The following is a 25,454-nucleotide window of genomic DNA, read 5'->3' on the forward strand; positions in this document are numbered from 1 at the left end:
TGCCCGATTGTGCAAGTGAATATTCCGTCATGTCCCGACTCTTGAACGCGAATGTATATCGACACCTGCTGCGCTTATCGCTTGCCTAATACAGAGAGAGAGGACAAAGCACTGCGAGCCCTTGATATGGAAAAAAATCGTTTGTGGCCGACGTTGAGAATCGATTTTGCACCAACCACGTTTTAAAAAATGATTAATAGAAAAATCTATTTTTTGCCCAGCCCTAATCAATTTATAAATATATTTTAAGTTTTGATGGAAATTATTGCTAGGGATCTATCAGTGTCACTGGATATTGGTAGGGACACGTCTCTAGCGTCCCTTCTAAATTCTATGCCCCTAAGCTAAATGAATAAATTCAAATGTAAATGTTTCTGCCAGTCAGTTCCCCTAACTGGCTGTCACAATTACACCAGAAGCCAGCCTCTAGGGGCTGGTTCTCTTGGTAGATTTTCTAGTAGTTGCTGCTGCCAAATATATCTCCAGCGGTCCAGCAGTTAGTTTTAAGAGTAGGGCTGGGCGATATATCGCACAATATTGTTATGCGCATCTAATCAGTAAAGCCGGTTCCTTGATAAGGAGTGATTAGTAGCAGAGGATAACAAAGTTGTACTGGTCTTTAAAAGTTCTTTGAATAGAGTGAAACTCACCAAATCGTTTGTTGCACGGAAAGATTCCGTCTGGAACTCAGTCAGAAAGTTAATTCTTTGTTGAGATCTTTTGTTGCTTGAAGTTTAAAGATTCAGTTTTGGAACTCAGTCAGTCACTGTTGACTCATAAGCGAAGACCAGGAGACTTGGAAGTATCTTTTTAAGCAGGGTTCTTTATTGATGTTGCATTGATGTAGCCTGCTTCGTCCAAAAATCTTAGCAAAGTCTAACGAATGGCAAAATACCTTGTGTTCATATACCTTACAAGGTGGGAGGAGTTACATAGAGGTGGATACACTCTCATACAAAGTATGACCCTTTTACAGCCCACGTGATCAAATAGTTGCGCGCGCATTTTGACAACGGAAGTGGTGTTGTTTCCCATTGACTGTAACGTGTTAGCAACTCCAAAAGTTTATTAAAATGGTTTCCCAGCTTCGAAATGTCTGGTTGTTGCGTTTACGGTTGCACTAATCAATATTCCACCAAGGGGCTTAAGTTTTATATTTCCGACAGAATCACGGCCGTTTCAGAAGAACCGTCGGCGCCTGTGGCTGCAGGCGATTAAACGTGTTGATTGGAGTGAGGACAAAATAAAAATCCGCTCGCGTAGCTTGACCGAGCTTGACACACTGATGATTCTCGCCATACTTCTGTTGCCAATATGCGCGCGCATACGTTGCCATGTCATCATTTTGTACAAATCGTAAAAGGGTCTATAGAATTCAGCTCGTCACCGGAAATTTCCCAGCCCTGATCTCATCAGCATACCAGTTATTCAGAGCCTTGAGATGCTAATCCAATCATTCTGACTAGATTGCTCAAACATAACATTATCATAGAGACAAAGGGTGGGAGTCTCAGTAATCTGACTCATTTAACAATAGATAGAAATGGGACTGGCAGAAAAGAGCCATTAAGAGTTTCAGAAATCTTGCAGATACAGATTGGCTGGATATAATCACCATCCTAACCGTACATGCTAAATTCAATGTCCAGAATATTTCTCAGTTTATATTCTATTTTACTGGAACCTAAATTAAACATTTAAATACATTTGTAATCCTACACGTTTCTGGGCTGAACATGGCTTTTAAAGGGGTGGTTTACTGCTTTTTTTCTTTGCATGACTGTGTTTATGGGGTGCAATATAACATGTATTCATGGTTTTTCTTTTTTAAAGTCTTATTTTTCATAAATTTCACCTTTATTGTAAGTTCTCCTCTGTCCTCTGAACGACCGGTTGACTTCCTGAGTCTATGAAACCACTCCCTCAGAAACAGGCAATGGGCTCAGATTGGTTAATTTGGGCCGGTGTGTTTTGATTGACTAAACTGTAGCTCACGCTGTCCAGAAGGTTACCTTTACGGGCGAAATGTGCATGTGCTACGGTCCAATGCAGAGCCGCTCTGGTCCAATGTACAGTAAATAATGGTGTCGATACTGCAGTATCAGAACCAGATTTAGACCCAGAAAGCGGCGATGAAGAGAGTCAAGCAGAACCTCCCTAAACACGGCTCTAAACGTTTCTGAATGGTAATTTGCCTATATTTTTTTTAACTTTATACATGTTTGTTTTACACAATAGCATTGAACTGACTGGCTACTAACGTTATATACACAAAAAGAGTCGGCATTGGTTTACGTTCTTGATCAAATTGAAAATAACGTCATAAAGTATATTTATACATGAAAAATACATTTAAAACATTAGTACTTATACAAAATTCAGGTCCATAAAGTTTGTATGCATTTGTCGTAGACACAAAACAGCATAACTAGTAGCAAAGTGGCTATAAAGCCAGTGCTGGCATTTTATAAAAACTAAAACACAAGGCTACGTCTGAAATTATACATGCAAATACATTTAAAATGATTAAGTCTTAGCCTACTTACAGGTTGTGGCCCAACAACTGCTGCCTCTTGTTTTAAAGTTGGAACTGCTTCATGTTTTAGTAACAGTTTCTTGTTGAATCCGGCATTGAATTCGTGGAGATTCTGGAAGCTGTCTTCCGTAAATGCGGAGGACAGAGAGCTAGATTACGATCGTCATTTTCAGGAACATAATCAAACATAAATTGTATCCATTGTTGAGGAAGTACAGCGTCCGTGGGAAGCCCGAAACACAGAAGACCTGAGACCTGACCTGAGATGAACATAACGCACTCGAAGAGCCGCAGAAATATGGCCATGCACTTTCTAGCATTTTCCGGAGGGAGGGGTTGATGTAAATGAATGGGTTAGTAACGTCTAAAACCCTGTTGTAGTCCCAATCGAGTCCTGATTCCTGATTTTTAAAAGACGATATCTCTGCTTACATTGAACTTTCAGCGCTGCAACTTTGCAGATACTGTTCATGCACCAACAGCAACATTACACACTATTTAAAATGAAAAAAGTGAAATCGCAATCAACCCCCCCTTTAAAAGATCCTCTTGCATTATTAGTGTCTTCTTGAAAAAAAACATTAATTCATCATCTGAATCTGCTTTATCATCTGTTTATTGTTTCAGTTTCTTTACTGCCGGTCACTTCCACACCATCTACCAGTTGTACTTCTACAAGTGAGGTTGACTGAATGTATCATTTAAAGGGGTCATTGGATGCAAAAATATCTTTTATATGGTGTTTGCATAGAAATGTGTCTTTCAGTGTGTGGGCACAACCACCATACAATGAAAAAAATCCATTCACTCCTCTTTTTTAATTCTCAAAAAAGCCTAAACACTCTCAATAAACAACTAGTTTGGATTTTCTGAGTCAATATGATGTCCTTTTGCTCATGCTTTGCCCACGACCGCTGACGGACTGTCCCTAATTCTGCCCTCAGCCATTTGTATACTGTCCACCAAGGAAGCACTTTATGTGTCTTGTTTTGACACGACCCACAGAAGAGAGGGGTGTGGTCAGCAGTTGCTCATTATCATTTAAAGAGACATGCAACAAAATAGGTTGCTGTGGACAAAGATGTTTTTGAGGAGGTAAAAGGGTTTTGTTTTACACAACCATTAAAGAATTTTAACCAAAGTATGTTACAAACTTTACATTAAGACCCTAAATAATCATACCAACTTGTGGAAAATGGGCATCTGATGACCCCTTTAAGAAGAACCCCCTCATAATAATTTTATTCATGAAGAACAGAGTAATTCAACATCTGAATCTGATTTATCATCTGTTTCCATATGCTATTGTTTCAGTTCCTTTTCATCTGGTCACTTCCGCAACATCTACCAGTTCTACTTCTACAGGTGAGGATTATGTTACACTGGACTGTATGTGTTGAAATGCCCTCCATAACTAATATCTTCATAAAGAACACATCACTTCATCTAAATCTGACTTGGCATCTATTTTCACCATGTAAATATTACAGATCATTTACTGACAGTCACTTCCACAACATCTACCAGTCTCACTACTGAAGGTGAGCATGTTTCTGGGCTGAAAGTGACTTTCAAAAGATGTTCCTCCATAATTTGTGTTTTCTTGAAGAACACAGCAATTCAGCATCTTATCATGTGTTATTGTTTAATGTGTAATTGTTATTGTGTTATAAAGTTCCTTTACAGAAGGACACTTCCACAACTTCTACCAGTTCTACATCTACAGGTGGGGATGATGATAGACTGGACTGTTATGTTGAATTACAACCATCCATAATGAATGTCTTCATGTCTTCATCTAAGTCTGATTTATCATGTGTTATGATTTCAGTTCCTTTACAGTCGGACACTTCCATTACTTCTATCATTTCTACTTCAGGTGAGGATGATGGTGAATTGCACTGTAATATTGAAATGCAAGCCTGCAGTTTAGTAGTAGTTCAGTAGTTCAAAAAAGTAGTAGTTCATCACCTGAGTCTGATTTTACTTGTTATTGTTTCAGTTTATTTACAGAAGAACACTTCCGCAACATCTACCAGTTCTACGTCTTCAGGTGAGAATAAAACGTCTCGGTTACGTATGTAACCCTCGTTCCCTGAGTAGGGAACGGAGACGTTACGTCAGAAGTGACGGAGATTGGGGGTTTCGCATAGAAAGCCAATCCTCTTCGAGTATTAAAACACGAGCCAATGGCATGCAATGCCTTGGGGCTGCGGAAATTTGTATAGCGTACTCCGCCCTACTCCGTGAGTATAAAAGGAGGAAGTGAACGCAACCGCAGTATGTCTTCGCTGAGGAGCCAAGACTGAACTCGGCCTCTACCCAGCGATACAGCAGAAGTGGCAGGGAGACGTAACGTCTCCGTTCCCTACTCAGGGAACGAGGGTTACATACGTAACCGAGACGTTCCCTATCGTAGTCACTTCGAGTTACGTCAGAAGTGACGGAGATTGGGGGTCTGTGCCATCACGCCATCTTCAAGCTGTCTTCCAGTGCCCTGCGAAAGACTGAACCCCCGAGCCTTACCTCTTTTTTTTTTTTTTTTTGGGGATCCGACTTTGACACAGGATTACCAAGGTACACTGGGAAACATATCCCGAAGGGGACATGCTACCAGCTGCCTACCGAAGGGAGGACTTAAGGATACACATATGGCCACATAGGAACGCATATGGAACACTGGAGTACCAACCGCAGGTGGCTACTGATTTAAACTCCAGGGGTGGCAGATGGCTTGCCAAGGGAAGACACATGCTCAGAGAGGCTTACAGTGGATAATACACATGAGACGGTTACCATGGGGAACCGTGCGCATGGAGGCACCTAGCTAGCATCCAGAGCAACGCAGTGGTGCCCGCATCGTCGGTGCTGGAGGACTCAAGACTTCAATGGAAGAACTGAGGAAATATCGCACTTATCCAGTCCGGGGAGTGGAGTGGCGAGCAAGCGAAGACACCTGAGCGGATCCAGAACTGGCCGAAACGAGTACGTGAGAGGATACCGGCTCAATTCGCAGATTATAGAATCTGGCGAAGGTGTTGGGTGTCGCCCAGCCTGCAGCTCTGCAGATGTCTGTTAGCGAGGCGCCGTGCGCTAAAGCCCAAGAGGAGGCTACACTCCGAGTGGAATGGGCCGTCACACCAAGGGGGCACGGAAGGCCTTGCTGCTGGTAAGACAAAGCAATGGCATCCACTATCCAGTGGGACAGCCGTTGCTTTGAGAGAGCCCTTCCCTTCTGGCTCCCCCCATGACAGACAAAGAGCTGGTCTGAGGTCCTGAAACACTGCGTTCTGTCGACATAGGTGCGGAGAGCACGTACCGGACAGAGCAGTGCCAAGGCTGGGTCTGCCTCCTCCAGGGGCAGCGCTTGCAGGTTCACCACCAGGTCCCGGAGGGGAGTGGTAGGAACCTTGGGCATATATCCAGGCCGGGGTCTCAGGAATACGTGAGAGTAAGCCGGCCCGAACTCCAGGCACACTTCGTCAACAGAGAGAGCGTGCAGGTCCCTTACTCTCCTGATGGATACCAATGCAATCAGGAGTGCTGTCACATAGGACAGGGCAAAAACTCTACCGACTGCAAAGGCTCCAGGGGAGGCCTCTGCAGAGCACCCAGGTCTACTGAGAGGTCCCCAGAGGGCAGGAGGGGAGGGAGGCGGATTTAGCCCCCTCACTCCCCTCAGGAACCTGATGACCAGGTCATGCTTCCCATAGACTTACCTTTCACTGCATCATGAGACGCGGCAATGGCCGCGACATAATCCAAAGGGTGGAGGGCGACAGCCTGCGCTCCAACCCCTCTTGCAGGAAGGAAGCATGACTCCGATCGAACATCTCCGGGGGTCTTCTCAGCGAGAAGAACACCAATTGACGAAGAGGTTTCACTTCAACGCATAAAGGTGTCACGTGGACGACGCTCTTGCGGAAGTGATGGTTGCCGCCACCGCAGGTGGCAGCGAACTCAAACCTGCCTCGTCCCGTCCTGGAGCCACACGTGCAGCCTCCAAGATCGGGACGAGGGTGCCACAGAGTGCCCCGTCTCTGAGAGAGTAGGTCCGGTCTCAGAGGAATAGGCCAAGGAGGTGCTGTCGCGAGGAGCAAGAGTTCGGAGAACCACGTCTTGGTGGGCCAGTAGGGGGCTACCAGCAAGACCTGCTCCTCGTCCTCCTTGATCTTGCACAACACCCGTGCAAGGAGGCTCACTGGGGGAACGCACACTTGCGTGGGCCCCGTGGCCAGCTGTGCGCCAGCGCATCCGAGCCGAGAGAGCCGCGGGTCAGAGAATAACTGGGCGCAGTGGGACGAGTCCCGAGAGGCGAACAGGTCTAACTGTGCCTCCCCGAACTGGTCCCAAATCAGCTGGACCGACTGGGGATGGAGTCGCCATTCGCCGGAGATGGGACGGGCCCGGGACAGCTCGCGGCTGCCCGGTTCCGGTCTCCAGGAATGTAACTGCACGAAGGGACCTCAGGTGCTTCTGACTCCATATCAAGAGGTGGCGGGCGAGCTGCGACAACCGGCGCGAGCGTAGACCCCCCCTGGTGGTTGATGTACGCTACTGCCGTAGTGTTGTCTGAGCGGACAAGCACATGCTGGCCCTAGAGCACGCTCGGAAGCGGTGCCGGGCGAGCCGTACTGCCAACAGCTCGAGGCAATTGACGTGCATGAGGCGCTGGGCTCCTGTCCAGGAACCGGCGGCTGCATGCCCATTGCACATGGCACCCCAACCCGTGGTAGACGCATCCGTGGAGACAACGAGATGCCTGGAAACTCGCTGAATAGGGACCCTGTCCGTAAAAAGCTGAGGTTCGACCACGGGAAGAAGGATCGGCGGCACGTCGGAGTCACTGGAACTCGGAGCGAGCCGCGATGCCATGCCCACCTCGGGACTCGATCGCGAAGCCACAGCTGAAGCGGTCTCATATGAAGCAAACCGAGCGGCGCTTTTTTTTTTCTTTTCTTTTCTTTTTCTTTTTCTTTGCCATATGCCCCAGGAGCCTCTGAAATAGTTTCAGTGGAACCGCACTCTTGCCCTCGAACTGTCGAAGACAAGCCAGCAGTGAGTGCGCGCGCTCGTTCGTGAGCTGCGCGGACATGGCGACCGAGTCTATCTCCATGCCGAGAAAAGAGATCCTCTGCACGGGGCAAAGTTTGCTCTTTTCCCGGTTGACCCGAAGGCCCAGACGGGCTAGGTGCCGTAGCACCAGGTCTCTGTGTTCACAAACCTGAGCTCGAGAGTGTGCTAGTAACAGCCAGTCGTCGAGATAGTTCAGGATGCGAACCCCGTGTTCGCGAAGGGGAACAAGGGCTGCCTCGACGATCTTCGTGAAGACGCGAGGGGACAGAGCTAACCCGAATGGGAGAACGGCGTACTGGTATGCCTGGCCCTCGAAGGCAAACCGAAGAAACGGTCTGTGTCGAGGGAGAATGGAGCCATGGAAGTACGCGTCCTTCAGGTCGATCGCTGCAAACCAATCCTGATACCGAACACATTCGAAAATGCGTTTGGCCGTGAGCATTTTGAACGGTAGTCGATGGAGAGAACGGTTCAAAATGCGCAGGTCCAGGATCGGTCGTAACCCACCGGTCTTTCTTGGGGACAATGAAGTAGGGGCTGTAAAGCCCGGACCTCACCTCGGCTGGAGGGACCGTCTCGATTGCACCCTTCGCCAGCAGGGTCGCAATCTCCGCTCTCAAGACTGGGGCATTGCCACCAACCATCGTGGAGCGAACTCCCCTGAAGCGGGGAAGAGACCGTGCGAACTGAATCGCGTAGCCGAATCCGATCGTTCTGATGACCCAGCGGGAACCCCGGGAAGCGCTAGCCAGGCTTCCAGGAAGTGAGCCAACGGGGTCATGCGAACCACAGACGTCCCCCCGGAGGGGCAGCGAGGCGGGTCGACCGGCATGCGTGCAGGAGTTACCCCGTCCGGATGCACCGTCGAAACCCGCTCCCCGACAGAAGAGACCAGGGAAGGCAGAGCGTTCCACGGGGGTCTGTTCTGCCGGGGGTTTGGCGACAGAGGGGGAAGGGATTGGCGTAGCCCGGGGACGACACACGCACCCTTCCGCGCCCTCCGAGACAGAGAGGAATGAACGGGGCGACGCACTGGACGTCGTGCGCGCTCATTCCAGTCTGTGTGCTCAATGACAGTGTCAGCTTTTCCTCAACCAGCTCAGGGAGCTAGCTAGAACAAAAGATTCTCCACCGGCCCTCCACCGGGGAAGGAGGGGCCCTGCCACCGCCTCCTGAGAAAAACCATGACACTATCACTGAGCGGCCCGCCTCAGGAACATCGCTTCGCCTGGCATCTAGCGGGGCACGCGGCCTGAGGGGGGGCTCTTTTCTTGGGACGCTTACCTGTGGCCTCCTCCGCGACGCGAACCGGCTGAAGGCTGCTGCTGGGGCCGCGTGGGAGGGAAGGGAGCCGCAGGGGGGCGTCCTCGGCGGCGAGCTGGCGGAGGCGTCCGAGCCGACGGCTGGTTGGAGGCAGCAGCTGGCCGTCGGGGCAGAGAAACCGCCTTCGTCTGCTCCTAGGCGGTCGAGAAGTGCTGGGCAAAGTCCTGGACCGCACCGCCGAACATTATGATGCTCCTGGACCACAGCGGTGGGCATCACCTGACCAAGGGAGCGAGCGACCGCCTCCGTGACCCGTTTAAGGACAAGGTAGGCGACAGGCTCGCAGCTCGCTTGGTCCGTCACCTCCTCGTGCACATTCCTGAGCAGCTAGCTCTGTAGGTGCTCATCATATGCAGGGCGGAGGCTGCCTGTCCCGCCGCTCTACAGAATCGCGCCGCCATAGACGACGAGAACCCATAGGCTTTGGAGGGGCATCTGAGAGCAACCGCCGGTTGACCGGGGGAGCCCCAGCGTACCCACAGACAGCCGCATCGCCGAGGGGAGGAAGGGCGGGGAACTAAGCACGCTTTTTTTTTTTTTTTTTTTTTTTTTTTTATTTATTTATTTATTTTTTAGTGCGTGTCAGTTCCGCATGCAACTCGGGGAAAAAAGGAAATTGGGGTTGGCCGTGGCCGTAAGGCGGCAGCGTTACCCAAAAACCAATTATTCAGCCGCGAGAGATCGGGGAGGGGCGGAGTTCCACCCCCACCCGATGCTCACGGACGCCCGAGATAGCACGGCCATCATCGCGGGATCAGACACGGCGGCGCTGACGCTCCCGAGGGAGGCAACGCGGCCGCATCCTCACTTCCCGAGGAGTCAAGCCCGCCTAGTGATGCTGTGATCGACATCGCATCATCATCTGGAGCGCTGCCCGAAGCAGCCGGTGCCACCGAAGAAGCAACCGACTGAATCGAACTAACGCTCGCTGGCTCTCGCACTGAGGCGGGAGGTGTGGCCCGAGGAATCGTCGGGGCTTATCCCACACCATCACCGTAAATCACCAGGTCCCCGGGTCGACGGGCCCCCTATGGAGGAAACCGATCGAGCGGGGGGGACCGGGACTCTCACTCAAGTGAGATCATTGAGTCTCGACCTCAGTGTAGAGATGGTCATGTTCCCACAGAAGGAAAATGAGTCATCCACGAACGCTGCTGCTGCATGCTGAAATGCCCAGGCATACAAAGCAGCGATCGTGACCATCAGATGACGACAGAAATCAATCACACCCAGAAGAGCACGGGCGAACCGTCTTTAAAAAGACGTGCGCGTGCAGCTCTTTCAATGAGAGGAGGAAATTCACTCTTTCAGCGCTGAAGCGACCAGGGAGAAGCGCAAAGTCTGGCAGACCACTGCTCAGATCGCAGGCAATGCAGAATCTCGCTGGGTACCGCCGTCACACCAACACTGAAGAGGACGCTCGTCTCGAAGAGTCTTGAACAGTGCTTTCAGGAGTGAAGAGGTTCTCTTGGCTCCGAAGCGAAAACATACTGCGGTTGCGTTCACTTCCTCCTTTTATACTCACGGAGTAGGGCGGAGTACGCTATACAAATTTCCGCAGCCCCAAGGCATTGCATGCCATTGGCTCGTGTTTTAATACTCGAAGAGGATTGGCTTTCTATGCGAAACCCCCAATCTCCGTCACTTCTGACGTAACTCGAAGTGACTACGATAGGGAACTAGACTTAAAGTGGCCTTTAAAAATAAACTCCTCAAGATTATATTTCTTCAATTTTTTTAATGGTTTTCTTGGATTGTTATATTGAAACATGACCCTCCATAATCAGTGTCATAATAAAACAATAGTTCATCGTCTGAGTCTGATTTTACATCTGTATTTTTTTTCAGTTCCTTTACAGCCAATCACTTCTGCAACTTCTACCAGTTTTACTTCTACAGGTGAGGATACTTTTAGACTGAATTTGGTCTTTTTTCTCATGGGCCTTTAGTCACGTGGACACAGTAGAACACAGTAGTTTGTCAACTGATTTAACATTTCTATCTGTTTTTCAGTTTATATACAGCATGTCACATCCACTACATCTGTCAGTCCCAGTACTACAGGTGAATGTGCTGCTGAACTGGAATTATTAGCTCAGAAATTCAGCATCTGAGTCTGATTTATAATCTGTTTCCTGTTTCATTTTTTCAGATCCTTTAAAGCTGGTCGTTTCTACAACATCTACCAGTTCTACTTCTACAGGTGAGTGACTTCCTTTCATCTTAGTCTGTTTTGGTGACAATTTTTGTCTTGTTAATGTTACACCTTATGAAACCTTTACATTTACTCACTTAGCAGGCGCCTTTATCCAAAGCGACTTACAAATGAGGATTATGTCAGTTATGTCACTATATGAATGTAATGCATCTGAGTTTGATTTGACATTTCCTTCTCTTCATGTTACATGTAATATTACAGTCTCCTAACCTAAATGAATATAGTGTGATTGTGTATCATGGATTAATGTAACATTTTTGTTATGGTCATTTAAATATGGCATGTGATGATTTTACTGTTACACCCACTGCATCAGCCAGTTTTGAAAGGAACTTCTATTTAATTCATGCTAATTTTTCTCATTCCAGGTCTGAACTTTACTCTGGATGGATGCAGGGTAAGTTGAGACGAGTTTCTTAAACTGTGATCGGAAGTTTGGAAAGAATACCATAAAACTTAAATCAAAAGCTCAATAATACAGTATGATGTCAATTCAATTCAATTCAAACAACTTTATTTATCCCCACAGGGCAATTCAGTTTTAACCTACCAGTCGTTTTATACAAAACAAGAAGACAACAATCAATCAAGCATTCATAATTATACAGTCCACATCAATGCATTATAATGTTATAATGGGGTGGGGGGAGGCAAGCAGGCAGGCAGTGTTGTTGATTCTTTGCATACAGTAAATTATGTTGAACTATTTGTTCCTTTTACATGCACCGACAATTAACCTTTATTTAGAAACCATAAAAGAAATACATTAAAATCAACAAATAATCTTTAGTGCTCTGTGATTTCAGGCCACAGGACGATGTGAAAATCTTCTTGAGCAGATAGAGAACATCACAGCTGAAGTTCTCCCTTTGACTGTAAGAAAAACATGACAAAATAGTAATTGTTTATCACTAGATCAAGATCATACTAAAATACATTTGTTTGTTTCAATATTTTCAAATAATACTAATTTTATGATCACTAAAATAGGATGTGACCAAAATTTTGGATGTAGTCCTCAACTTTTCAGAGAGGGTTTTAGTGTCATCATCAGCTGACCCAAATAAACTGGTGTCAGATGGAAACCGTTTGTTAAAAGCCAGTGAGAAGCTGGTGTCCATGCTGGTGAAGCCGACAGACACATATGCCAATGTCAGTTTTACTCTTGACACTCTAGGTAAGTAAAACAGAACTGCGGAAGTAACTACATGTACAGCCTATGTATTACTAACTTTGCAGAGCTGCACGATTTATTGTGAAAAGATTTTAAATAGACTGCAGCAATAAACATTTTTCCAGAACCTCTAGTAAATTACAGTTTATTTTGTTTAGTTATCTGTTCAGAATCGAGAATCGTGAGCTCTGTTTGAAGAAACATGTTTCTCAATTTAACCAGAATATGCAGCTCTATAAATTTGTACTCTTGTGTATAAACTAATCGTTGACTTTCTGCATGATGTTATTATTTCATGATTTCTCATTTGGCCGATTTAAAATATTGTTAGACTGAAAAATTTACACGATGTGTGTGGGTTTCTTCTAAATCAGAGGTTCAAGTCTTCATGGTTGGACCAAATGCCACCTTAAATAAAATCCCTCGACTTGAGACAAAAAATTCATCTGTGGACATTGATCTCATTGGGATCGCCAAGAACAATAGTGAAAGTATGTGAAAAGTTTTGGTATGACTCATTAAATAACTTTTACATACTTCCAATATAATATCACATGCAGTCCATGTGATTTCATGTTTCTGTCACACAGGATCAGCTGCTGTGGCTTTCATGAGTTATAACACAATGGAGAATCTACTGAAGCCAGACTTCTTCAACACATCAAATGACATGGTTAAAACCATGATGTCCACTGTGATCTCAGCTACTCTTCCCAAAACCACAAACTCTAAACTCACCAAACCAGTCAACTTCACCCTCAAACACATTAGGGTGAGTAACTTCATTTATCCCTACTTCATAATATCCTTTATATACTGTTTTAATCAATCAGGGTTTATTTTGAAAATTTACGGTAATTCAGAAAAAAAGGGATGGATGGAGAAAATAAAATGGAGGTGACCGCTGGTAGAAAGTTTCTAGGCTTAGGGCTATGTATCAGCTTCTATGTAAAACTAAAAGTTAAATAATAAATAATAACCAAATGATAAAATTAGTCAGAATAATTCAGAATGTCTCAGGTTACGACTGTAACCTATGTTCCCTCAGAACATGGAACGAGACAGTGTTGATGACGCTTTGGGGAATGCCTCAGCTGTGACAGGTGTTTGAAATCACAACAATCACACTGACCGGCGATAGCCCATGAATGATTAACGTGTGACTGGAAGTATAAAAGGGCACCTTGTAAACATAACAATCACCGGTATCCCGGGGAGCATGACTCAGCATAGTCCTTACAACCCTCGTCTCTTCTCGTCTCGTCCTCGGGCTCGTCTTCAGGGAGGCCTGATGAGGCCAACTACCTGACAACCACAATATGTGGTCGCCCACCTTCAGGGAAGCCTGAAGGGGCCTACTACTCGATCTAAACAACTAGACGCTAAGAGCCCTGAATCCGGGTGATGGTCCTAGGGCGGCCTGCTAAGGCCAGATAGTCCAGGGGCCCAGGTTTGGAGCAGCTTGATTAAGCCAGCCTCTTAAAGTCTTCTCAAGAGAGATACTAACTAACACGGACCAGAGGTTTGGGGACTGAGCTACTTGGTGGCCTGATAAGGCCAACCAGTGCTGGGGAACTGCCTATCAGGGAGGCCGGGTCGGGCCTACTACGATAACAAGTCTATTCTGCTACAACATACACTGGGCCCTACATTGTTAGACCTTACCAGGTTTTTTTTACAGTAAAATACTGGCAACACTGATCGAAATACTTAAATGAACAGGGCCTAATAGGATGACTAACTGAACACAGGTGAAGGGAATTACTAATTAGACAGAGCGGGGAAAACTAACAGGACTGAACCAAAATCACAAAGACAGAGGAAAACTAGATCACAAAACAGAACTCAAACACATTGAAAACGTGACAGTACCGGTAATTTATCCCATTTCAGATCACTAACTATTTCATTATGTATTTGTATTTTTAACTTTCAGGAATTATTTGGTTATTTAATTATTTGAATTGAACTGATATCTCACATTAAAGGTGCAATGTGTAACAAAGTTGAGTATCTATTAACAGAAATGCAATATGACATCCATAACTATGTTTTCAGTGGTGTATAAAGAACTTACTTAATTAGCCGTAATGTTTTTATTACCTTAGAATGAGACATTAATAGCTCCATAACCGAGGGAATCCCCTTCTATGAAGGTCGCCATGTTGTGACGTCATATTCCTACCGTAGCCGAACGCAAACAAACAGCGCTACAGAACGCGTTTCATCACTACCTTGAAAGAGAAGTAGCGGAAAGCTGGAAGCTAGCCTTACACTCCGTGAGTAGTGACTTTTCCCTTGTGAGTGGTGTAAAATATGTAGTTGGGATTGTTTCATGTAACTTAGTTCTCCCTCGCTGTGTTATGGGTTTGTTATGTTGGGGATAGATGTGCTGTTACGTTCGTGAGACAGCTGATGATTAGTATTCATGTCATTGACCGTAAAACAGTACGTTACAGGAATCACTAACCCGTCGATAGAGACTTTTACTAAAGTCTTTTATCACTAAAGTCGATCGCGAAGAATTTTAAAAATCAGAGAAAAAAAGCCTATTGTGTGTAGTAAATAGTATCTATGGGATGCGGAGATGACATGATTGTAACAGCGCGAGCACTTCCGACCTTTGGACTCATGCGGACGAGTCCCAGCTCAGCCACAGTAACAACTCATATTAGCCAGCTAAACTATTACTACCCTGTTAGAAAAAATATATAGCTGCTCCCTCGCTGTATTATGGGTTTGCTACAGTATGTGGGGAGAAATGTGCTGCTGGTTACGTTTGTGAGACAATCAGCTGATTATTATTTTATTAAATTATATATAAAAACCCTTGATCCTCACCTGACAATAGCTTTGTAAACAGACAGTATTCATGATGTGGTTTATAATGGACTGTGGTACAGAAACAGTGACAATGTTACACACTCTTGGCTTACTCTAGCTATTCTCTGCTGTCTCAGCCGACGAGATGTTTGTCCCGTTTTAGCAACCGTAGCTTCTTCGAAAGGGAGGGGTGAGCAGTGGACTGAGCCCTTAGTGCAAACCTGGTGCAAACTCACAACCGAACCACTAGATGTCGCTAAAAGTCACACATTGCTCCTTTAACCAACCCCTTATCCTAAACAACTGTTGGCAACCTTTGAAATAAATTACCTATTCTTTGCATCTGTTTTAGCTTTAATTTAACTAGGTTTAATCACTCTACACTAAAAAATGATGTGTTGGCTTTACTTAACATTTTTATGTAAACAGGTTCCACTGGTTCCACATAACTGGGTTTCGTTAAACAAACATAATTTGTTCATGTAACTTCAACATTATGGAAGTGATTTTTGTGTGAGCATATCAGTGAACACCCCAGACCACTCGTTGAGTTTCACATCTTTGTAAAGTAAAGTTTTATGCGTTTTTGTGAATGATTGTCCCAGTGCATCTATGCTACCATTATAAAGGTGGGGGGGTGCTAACACAGAAACTGAAAATCCTCTTGACAGCAGCATCTGTCTAAAAAACAATCCTAACCATTCTATTTAATCAGAAACGATCTTAAAACAGGGCTTTAACTGTAAAATACCGAACTTGTCCTTTAAGAGCCCAACTAAAACATACACTCATCTCCATAATGGTGACCTCATTTACCTGAAATTCCGGTTTTCTCCTTCAGTGATTCTGCTTGTTAAAGCTAGGGTACACGATTTCAAAGATTGTTCATTATTAATATCTTTGTTTATATGCTGGTTATGGTTATATAGTACAATCCTAACAATGTGAATAGAAAAAAGAATGAAAAAAATCCATTCAGTCTATTGGCTGCACAGCCGCAGAGAAGTTTACCAATGTAAGCTGTCTGGCTGGACAGCTTACATTGGTCAACTGCTCTCATCCAATCACCAGCTCCACTTGAAACTCCACCAGGCGCTCGCATCTCCAACCCAACCGCACCCGACCCTGACCCCTCCTAGCACAAGCAAGCAGCTGACAGACAGCTAGCATCAGATCAGCAATGGATAAAATATAAACGACGGCAGCAAGCGGCCACTGCTTGCCCCTACTGTAAAGGTTGGACGAAAGAGAAAGTATGTAGAGGAAAGAGCTCTCTACGGCTACGTTCACACTGCAGGGCTTAATGCTCAATTCCGATTTTTTTTTAAAAATTAAATTTTTTTGCAAGGCCGTTCACATTTTCAATTAAATGCGACATTTTGTGATCTCCTGTGTGAACGTAAAAAATGACCTAGAAGTGACCCGCATGCGCAGAAGAGTAATCAACGGTCAACGGCGTCACTTGTTGTTTGGGGAATAGTTATTTTTTTCCATATGTTGCGAGCTTTTGTTTTATTATTATTATTGCCACAGCCCATACAAACACAGACAACAATTATTTTATAGACGGGCAAAGTTTGCATGCACATAAATGTAAGATTTTCCGATCCTCACCGACCTCGTCATAAAACCCGTTTAATTGATAGTACGCGTCCTCGGCGCTCCTTGCTTTGTCGCCGGCGGCTGCGGTGCGACACTGGTGGCTGGTGTTGCCAGATTGGGTGTTTTTCCGCTACATTCTAAGGCATGTTTACATGTGCTTTAACCAGGTTTTTCGCCTGGAAGGCTCTATAGAAATCTGGCACCCTACTGTACGAAGTTAAACTGACGGAGAGCGCACGTTCACAGACACCTTGAATGAACCTGTTCACAGTAATGTTCATCAGGCAGTAATACAGTACGTTTATTTTGGGCGAACGTGACGGTTCAAAATATGAACACGTTCATGCACTGTCGTTCATTGAATGCGTTCAGGCACAACACTGGGGAAGAGACACGTCTGCAGCGGCCCATAACAGTGCAGAAACGCGTTGGAGTTAGCGTGTATTGGCTAGCTACAGGTGCGTGCAATGACGTGCGGGTCGGATATATGTGACTTGACCGTTCAGATTGAAGTCGCATTTCAAAAGATCGGATACATATCGGATTTGGACCACATACCCAAGTGGCCTGGGTCGCATTTGAAAAGATCGGATCTGTGTCGTTCAGACTGTCATGAAAAAATCAGATACAGGTCGCGTAGGGGCAAAAAAATCCAGAGCAGTGTGAACGTAGCCTAATTAGAAGACTAAAGAGTCGGACTCTAAGTAGGATAAATATAGGGTCCACCATTGACCGTTGGAGGAAGCTTCAGGGAGATCTGGGATTGAAAACCGACGCTGACACAGCTAACTTTTTGTTGAGCATGTAAACATTTATTTATACTTTTATGTTGTGACGTGTGTTGCATAAATAGCTTTTTATCAGTTTGACAACTTGTTCATGCTGCCGGTCGGCATTGGAACGTTAGCCGTGTAGCATCGCCTATCACGGGTCAAAGTAATTATATTTCTTGAAGTGCTTGAATGTATTTCAGTATGCCTAGCTTGTCATGTGTTCCTTGTCTTGCGTTGACGTGAACTCAAACGTGACATAGGGTGTGTGGTCAGGGTGTGTAGGGATCAGGGTGTGTGTGTATGCAGGGGCGGGATGGGTTTTTTAAAACTACCGATTTTTAACATTGTATACCATAGCTTTAACATCAGGTGTCTTCAATAATGCTCAATCATCACTCAATTATTCACTTAATTATCTCATTAACTTTAACACTGTTTCAGTGTTCATTTAACACTCAGCTCAGAGTTTAATTGGATGGCTTAAAATTACTTCCATGATGTTGAAGTTACATGAACAAATTATGTTTGTTTAACGAAACCCAGTTATGTGGAACCGGTGGAACCTGTTTAAATAAAAAAAAGTTAAGTAAAGCCAACACATCATTTTTTGAGTGTATTGGCGAGCCGCTACTTGAGATATCCCTAATATGCATGTCTTTTCTTTATTGTTTAGAAGCTTGTTCCCAACGGTTCTCTGTCCTGTGTGTACTGGAATATCAGTGAGTGGATTGTAGATGGTTGTTCGGTTTTAGAGTCCAACAGCAGTTACACTGTGTGTTCCTGTGTTCATCTGTCGACATTCGCTCTCATCATGCAAACCAGCCGCCCATCAGAGGTATGAAAAATAACAAGTAAAACCTCCTCAAAATATTGAAGTATTGAACACACTAGCAGAATTCAATTGTAATCTACAGTAGATGGTCAACATTTATAGGGAGCATTAATAAATAGTACAGATATGGCACTCGTGTATTTTGACATGTTTTCTCAGAGAGACTCACTGCTGGAGCTGTTGAAGGTCTTGAATTTGGTGTGTGTGCCCGTGGGACTGGTGTTCTTCAGTTTGGCGCTGTTGACCTTTGCCATTTGTCAGTGGAGTCCTGGAGTGAATAATGTGGCTCGAATCAACCTCTGCATCAGTCTTCTGTTGGCTCACCTTCTGTTCCTGCTCACACAACAGTTTGTGAGTCTCATAAACCCTCATCAGGTGAGAATGACGAAGGAGCTCTACAGCTCAGCTCAGTCTCACTGAGAATCGACTAGGGTGATTCTCCAACTATGGTACTTTTTAGACCTGGACTTTTTCAGAAAATGAAACATTTTTAATTAAAATATTACTGGCATAATTTGTTTCCCCAGTATGCCTAATTACCTGCCCTGAAGTTGGCAGTGCTGATTTTTATGAAATGATGTTTTTTTGTTGTTTTTTTTCAGACATCGCAAAATAAATTGTCATTTCCACAACCGAACAAAAACATGTGTTTTCAACAAAATATGTTGAAATATTTGTAGTTATAAATATATTGGGTTACACATCACACTTGCATGTTTCCAAATTGTAAATTCATTTATTTCTCTGAAATGCAACGGTTAAGATATTACAAAGTGAACACCAAAACAAACGCTGAACACTAAGCCACTGAAACCTTTCATTCATATTTCTGAATTTTATTATATTTTCAAATCTGATATTTTTCAACTCATATACATATACTTCACCCTTAACTGCTAAATAATCAACACCACCACCATCATTACCTTATTTTATTTTTTTTTAATGTTTTACCAAAAAAAAATATCTGTGGTTGTGGAAATGACAAGGGAAAGGCGGGTTATGGCGAAAATAACATTTCAGATATAGAACCTGTAGTAGAATCATAAATGCATTATGGAAATGCAAAAGTGAGTCATGACCTCAATGTGTAGGACAAAATGAATCTCAAGTTCTAGTTTGAAGTTTATTCTTATTTTAATTTTAAACAGGGATAGTGTATTGATGAACAACTGGCCTAACAGCACTAAAAAGATAACTCTTTCCATGTGTGACAAATTATTTGAAACAAAAACAATATCATAAACACAATCATCCTTGTGTTTTCATAAAAAATCCAAATGAAAATTTCTGTGAAAATGTGACATGTTTCACCACTCCCTGAACCAGAGCAGTGTATGTGTCACGGAACAGTTACAAAAAGTGGAGGGAGGACTCAAGTGCAGAAAAGGATGATTTATTTACAAAAGAAAACAAAACACAAAGCAAAAACCCACAAGGGGGAAAACACCATAAATGGGACATGAAACAAAACTGAACTCGAAGAACAAACACTTACTCTGAACACGACGACCATAACTGGGAAACATATGACAACGATCCGACAAGGACTGCAAACAAGAGGGGACTTAAAAAGGGAACAAATCAAGAGGGAACAGGTGGAAGAACTCAAACACTAATCAGGTAACAAGGGGGAGGGATCAAACAATAACGAGAGCACATGCTCCAACATAACAAAGACACCCAAGTGTAATACAAGACAGGACAGACACGTGACATTACCCCCTCCCTACGGAGCGGCTACCAGACGCTCCTTCAGGCGGGACAGACCAGGGCGGGACAGACAAGGGCGGGACGGGAGGGACAAAGCGTTTAGTCCTGGGTGACCCGGGCGAAAAACAAAGTCCATGGGGCGGCCAGGGCGGAGCAGATCTCTCGGGTGGCCAGGGCGGAGCAGACCCCTCGGGCGTCCAGTGTGGTGAAGAACCCTCGGGCGGCCAGGGCGGAGCAGATCTCTCGGGTGGCCAGGGCAAAGCAGACCCCTCGGGCGGCCAGGGCAAAGCAGACCCCTCGGGCGGCCAGGGCGGAGCAGAACCCTCGGGCGGCCAGGGCAAAGCAGAACCCTCGGGCGGCCAGGGCGGAGCAGACCCCTCGGGCGGCCAGGGCGGTGAAGACCCCTCGGGCGGCCAGGGTGGAGCAGAACCCTCGGGCGGCCAGGGCGGTGAAGACCCTTCGGGCGGCCAGGGCGGTGAAGACCCCTCGGGCGGCCAGGGCAGTGAAGACCCCTCGGGCGTCCAGGGCGGAGCAGAACCCTCGGGCGGCCAGGGCGGTGAAGAACCCTCGGGCGTCCAGGGCGGTGAAGAACCCTCGGGCGGCCAGGGCAGAGCAGAACCCTCGGGCGGCCAGGGCAGTGAAGACCCCTCGGGCGGCCAGAGCGGTGAAGACCCCTCGGGCGGCCAGGGCGGTGAAGACCCCTCGGGCGGCCAGGGCGGTGAAGACCCCTCGGGCGGCCAGGGCGGAGATGCATTTTGGGCAGCAGACACCGGCTCGGGAACAGACACCGGTTCGGGAACAGGCAGTGGCTCAGGAACAGGCACTGGCTCTGCCTCCGGCTCTGGAACAGCAGCCACTGACTCAGGAACTGCCGACACCGGTTCAGGAACAGCCACTAAAACAGAAATGGTCACAAGGACAGATACAAATACAGAAGCAAACACTGGGTCCGGAACCGACAGGGGCTCCAGCTCTGGAACCGGCACTGGCTCTGCCTCCGGCTCCGGCTCTGGAACAAGCACTGGCTCTGCCCCCGGCTCTGGAACAGGCACTGGCTCTGCCCCCAACTCTGGAACAGGCACTGGCTCTGCCCCCGGCTCTGGAACAGGCACTGGCTCTGCCCCCAACTCTGGAACAGGCACTGGCTCTGCCCCCGGCTCTGGAACAGGCACTGGCTCTGCCCCCGGCTCTGGAACAGGCACTGGCTCTGCCCCCGGCTCTGGAACAGGCACTGGCTCTGCCAGTGGGACGTGGACAGTCTCTCGCTGGGCAGACGGGACGTGTACAGTCTCTCGCTGGGCAGACGGGACGTGGACAGTCTCTCGCTGGGCAGACGGGACGTGGACAGTCTCTCGCTGGGCAGACGGGACGTGGACAGTCTCTCGCTGGGCAGACGGGACGTGGACAGTCTCTCGCTGGGCAGACGGGACGTGGACAGTCTCTCGCTGGGCAGACGGGACGTGGACAGTCTCTCGCTGGGCAGACGGGCGTTTCCTCCTTTTCCGTCCGTGACCGCGAGAAGTTGGCTCTGAGCTGTTCCTCACTGGCCCAGGATCGAAGGGGGGCCAGGATGGAGAGTGATGTTGAACCTCTTCTCGACCACCTCCTCCTCCTCTACGACCTCCCCGGGTCCCACGAAAAATGACCAGGCGGGTCCCCTGAAAAACTCTCCTCTCCCGCTCCGTAGCTGGGGAAGAGAAGTTCGAAAACCCACCGCTGGAACCAGGGTTTGACGAAGTCCTTCTGTCACCACAGATAGAGGAGAATTGGGTCAATCCAAATGTAGCGATAGTGTAGTCCGGGCAATCCAAGTCATTGTCGTCCATGCAAGCATCATAATCCAACCACTCAAAATCCTTGTCATCCATACTGCTGAGTCCTCAAATGGTCGGATCGTTCTGTCACGGAACAGTTACAAAAAGTGGAGGGAGGACTCAAGTGCAGAAAAGGATGATTTATTTACAAAAGAAAACAAAACACAAAGCAAAAACCCACAAGGGGGAAAACACCATAAATGGGACATGAAACAAAACTGAACTCGAAGAACAAACACTTACTCTGAACACGACGACCATAACTGGGAAACATATGACAACGATCCGACAAGGACTGCAAACAAGAGGGGACTTAAAAAGGGAACAAATCAAGAGGGAACAGGTGGAAGAACTCAAACACTAATCAGGTAACAAGGGGGAGGGATCAAACAATAACGAGAGCACATGCTCCAACATAACAAAGACACCCAAGTGTAATGGGCTATATGCACGCATTAGTTCCGCATTTGACGTAAGGATGCTCGTCCATTTCCGGTTGTGTAGATTAAAGCGGAGGAAAACCGGAGAAAACGGGATTATGGCAGAGTCTTCAATATTTACTGTCCTCCCGTCTTTGAAACGAAACGTACATACGTTTAGATGTAATTTTATATATAGTTATGTTTATTTAATATAATTTTAAAAAGAAGGATAAACACAACGAGGGGTGTCTGTTTTATCTGTTTTTGTGACTAACGTTTCATTAGTATAACCATGGAGTATAAAATTCAATATAAATTCTCGGTATTGCATTGGACTCTATGATCGGCGGAAGTTATCGAGCATCCCTAATGCTTCACCGGAAATAACGCCGTGCATAGAGCCCATACAAGACAAGACAGGACAGACACGTGACAGTATGGGCCAAGGTTCCCTCACAGATGAACAGGTGAACCCAATGTTCAACATGTTTAAAATATGCCAAATTGAAAAGAAATACAAGAAAGTATATATATTATATTTGGGCTATAATTCATTCTTTCTGTTTGAATTTAAAATCACCCATTTTTTTATCCAAGGTTCACTCGCAGTCAATTTCGGTCTCACACTAATGGATCCAACATCACGTGACGTTTCGTACAACAATAAAATATCTCAATTTAAAACATTCTCATGACATTATATGTAAAGTTTGTGTTTATACACTCTATTTTTAGTACTATAGGCAAACTACTTTGCTTTTAAAGCACATACAATGTCCTTGACAAGCCAACTGTCTTTATCACTTCCATGGAGACAGATGTGGAAATGACGGTTGTGGAAATGATATTTTTCCCCCTTTCCCTCTAATATCTCATGTTTGACTAGCCTGTTAGTGCTAGTTTTAGAGTTAGCATTAAATAATCTCAAATATCACCTGATGAAATTGTAAAAATCCTGAAATGTTTCTGTCGGAATGAATTATGAGGGGTTCAGAAATGACATACAATTAACATACTCGCAGTATTTCTCATATTTACCTTGATATATCTCCAATTTATTAACTTCTGCTGGGACCATTCTTTCATTCAGCCATGTGGGTTCCTCTGGCGTGTCAGCTAACTTGGTTACTGAGTATACAAATCTAGAACACTGAGCCTGGGATTGCATTTAATGCAGAGGTGTGGAAATGACAGTGAACCCAAGGGACAAGTGTTCAATAAGTTTAAAATATGTCAAATTGAAAATAAATATGTATAAAATTATCAGATTTGAATGAATTTGATTATAATGCATACTTTCTGTTTGAATTTAAAATTATATCAGTATTGGATTTGAAGTGAGGTAAGGTTGAAGACCCAAAGTCTGGCCTAGGGACAGAGGCAAAATAGTAAAAAACGCATATAAAATGCATCCTATTTTATATAAAACAACAGAATTGAACATTGGTTTTTTATAAATATATAGGTTCCCCTACACATGTAGTAAGTGTGAAAAAAAAAAGTGGAAATGTTTTTTAGTTTTTTTAATATCTGTCAAGGACAGAAAAAGTACCATAGTTGGAGAATCACCCCATAACCGTCTTTCATGATCTCCAGGTGTTGTGTGCCGTGATATCAGGAGTGCTGCACTTCCTCTTTCTCTCCGGCTTTGTGTGGATGTTAATTGAAGCTGTGCTGCTCTTCATCTGTGTGAAGAACCTATCACAGATCAGGTCCTCAAAGAGGGCTGTACTTAGCAGTCGATTCCTGTGTGTGATTGGCTATGTGGTTGGTCTGGTTGTGGTGGGTGTGTCTGCTGTGGTGGATCCTAAAGGCTACGGAAGCGAAGAGTGAGTTTAGTTTGAGTAACTCAGAGATATTCATCCATGTTTGTTCATTGATATTTTTTGACTGTATCTTCCTCCAAACAGCTGCTGGATTAAAATGGATAAAGGTTTTTTCTGGAGTTTTCTGGGACCTGTTGCGGTCATAATTGCCGTAAGCACATTTCTTATTTCTTTTAACTCATGGCTTTGTATGAAAATGAAAACACTGATTAATGACTAATTACCTTTTTTTCTCTTACTGTGCAGTTAAATATGATTCTTTTCATCAACATCATCATCAGTCTGAACTTGACTTTGAAAAATCGGAACCCTGAAGTTTCACAGATGAAACAAACCAAGTAACAAACAATCTGATTTAAAATAACAAATTGTCAATAAAGACACATTAAATGTTTTTCTTTCTCTTTCTCTGCAGGACTATGACATTTAAAACACTGGCTCAGTTTGTGGTTCTTGGGTGCTCCTGGATTCTGGGTTTCTTCACTAACGGCAGGAAGGAGCTGGAGATCCTCTTCCTGATCTTGAACTCCCAGCAGGGAACCTTCATCTTCTTGGTCTATTGTGTCCTCAATAATGAGGTCAGACATCATGTTACTCTACCAGAGAATCTTCTTTGGTTCACACAATTCATATGAGTTACATCTTATTTTCACACCTGAGAGACTACAGCACTGTTCCAAAACCCAGCAAACGGCCATTTTAGGCCATATAGTAGGGGTGTAACGGTACATGTATTCGTATTGAACCGTTTTGGTTCGAGGCTTCCGGTTCGGTACGCATACAAACCGAACGATTGCTTGGACCATTTTTCCTGCCGGCAAAATTCGTGCTGACGCGGCCAACACAACGTTGCGCAACATCAAATGGCAAGGGTAATGAAAGCAGAACGAAACTGCGCTACTCGTTATGTGCTTCACAGATCATTTATCAGTTCGGACCAGCAACATCTGTGCAGCGCGAGCCGATCTCGATCAAGCAACACTGTTACTACACAGCGCTAAGAGATCCGGTAAAGAACACATTTAAATTCACCACTGAGGTAATAACATCGCTGCGAGATCTAGTGAGATGCATTCACATTTCTCCGTTATTAACCGTAGATCTCCATTAGATCAAACAGCGCTGTCATGGAAACCAGGAGAACACATTGTGCCGTGAATGAACTAGTAATACTTCATCCACAGACCAGCAACATTCACCATGGATTTAATATAGTAACACTAACTGGAACCAGTTTGGCTGGAATGGTGAAATGCTTTCAAGTACTTCACACATCTTTTTCCAGCACTTCAAAATTCAAATATTATATAAATAAATATATA

General features: G+C 45.3%; 1 protein-coding gene across 2 annotated transcripts in view; it reads left to right on the top strand.

The window, feature by feature from the left end:
* Positions 1 to 25,454, top strand: part of LOC120469721 (adhesion G protein-coupled receptor E4) — a 34,681-nt gene that overhangs the window by 8,040 nt on the left and 1,187 nt on the right. Inside the window, exons 10-29 of one of the 2 annotated variants that reach the window (XM_089130836.1) lie at positions 3,164 to 3,214; positions 3,851 to 3,901; positions 4,027 to 4,077; positions 4,212 to 4,262; positions 4,368 to 4,415; positions 4,539 to 4,589; positions 10,784 to 10,834; positions 10,949 to 10,999; positions 11,088 to 11,138; positions 11,522 to 11,550; positions 11,960 to 12,028; positions 12,144 to 12,330; positions 12,702 to 12,818; positions 12,918 to 13,099; positions 18,199 to 18,360; positions 18,517 to 18,732; positions 23,903 to 24,135; positions 24,217 to 24,283; positions 24,379 to 24,470; positions 24,548 to 24,710. In XM_089130836.1, coding sequence (XP_088986962.1) covers positions 12,273 to 12,330; positions 12,702 to 12,818; positions 12,918 to 13,099; positions 18,199 to 18,360; positions 18,517 to 18,732; positions 23,903 to 24,135; positions 24,217 to 24,283; positions 24,379 to 24,470; positions 24,548 to 24,710 — 1,290 coding nt within the window. In that variant the 5' untranslated portion in view covers positions 3,164 to 3,214; positions 3,851 to 3,901; positions 4,027 to 4,077; ... (7 more) ...; positions 11,960 to 12,028; positions 12,144 to 12,272. Of the gene's footprint in view, positions 1 to 3,163; positions 3,215 to 3,850; positions 3,902 to 4,026; positions 4,078 to 4,211; positions 4,263 to 4,367; positions 4,416 to 4,538; positions 4,590 to 10,783; positions 10,835 to 10,948; positions 11,000 to 11,087; positions 11,139 to 11,521; positions 11,551 to 11,959; positions 12,029 to 12,143; positions 12,331 to 12,701; positions 12,819 to 12,917; positions 13,100 to 18,198; positions 18,361 to 18,516; positions 18,733 to 23,902; positions 24,140 to 24,216; positions 24,284 to 24,378; positions 24,471 to 24,547; positions 24,711 to 25,454 lie in introns of those variants that run through there. The other variant, XM_089130837.1, reaches the window with a different exon arrangement.

The sequence above is a fragment of the Pimephales promelas genome, chromosome 5 (genome assembly GCF_988280905.1).
Source record: "Pimephales promelas chromosome 5, fPimPro1.hap1.1, whole genome shotgun sequence".
NCBI classification, from domain to species: Eukaryota; Metazoa; Chordata; class Actinopteri; order Cypriniformes; family Leuciscidae; genus Pimephales; species Pimephales promelas.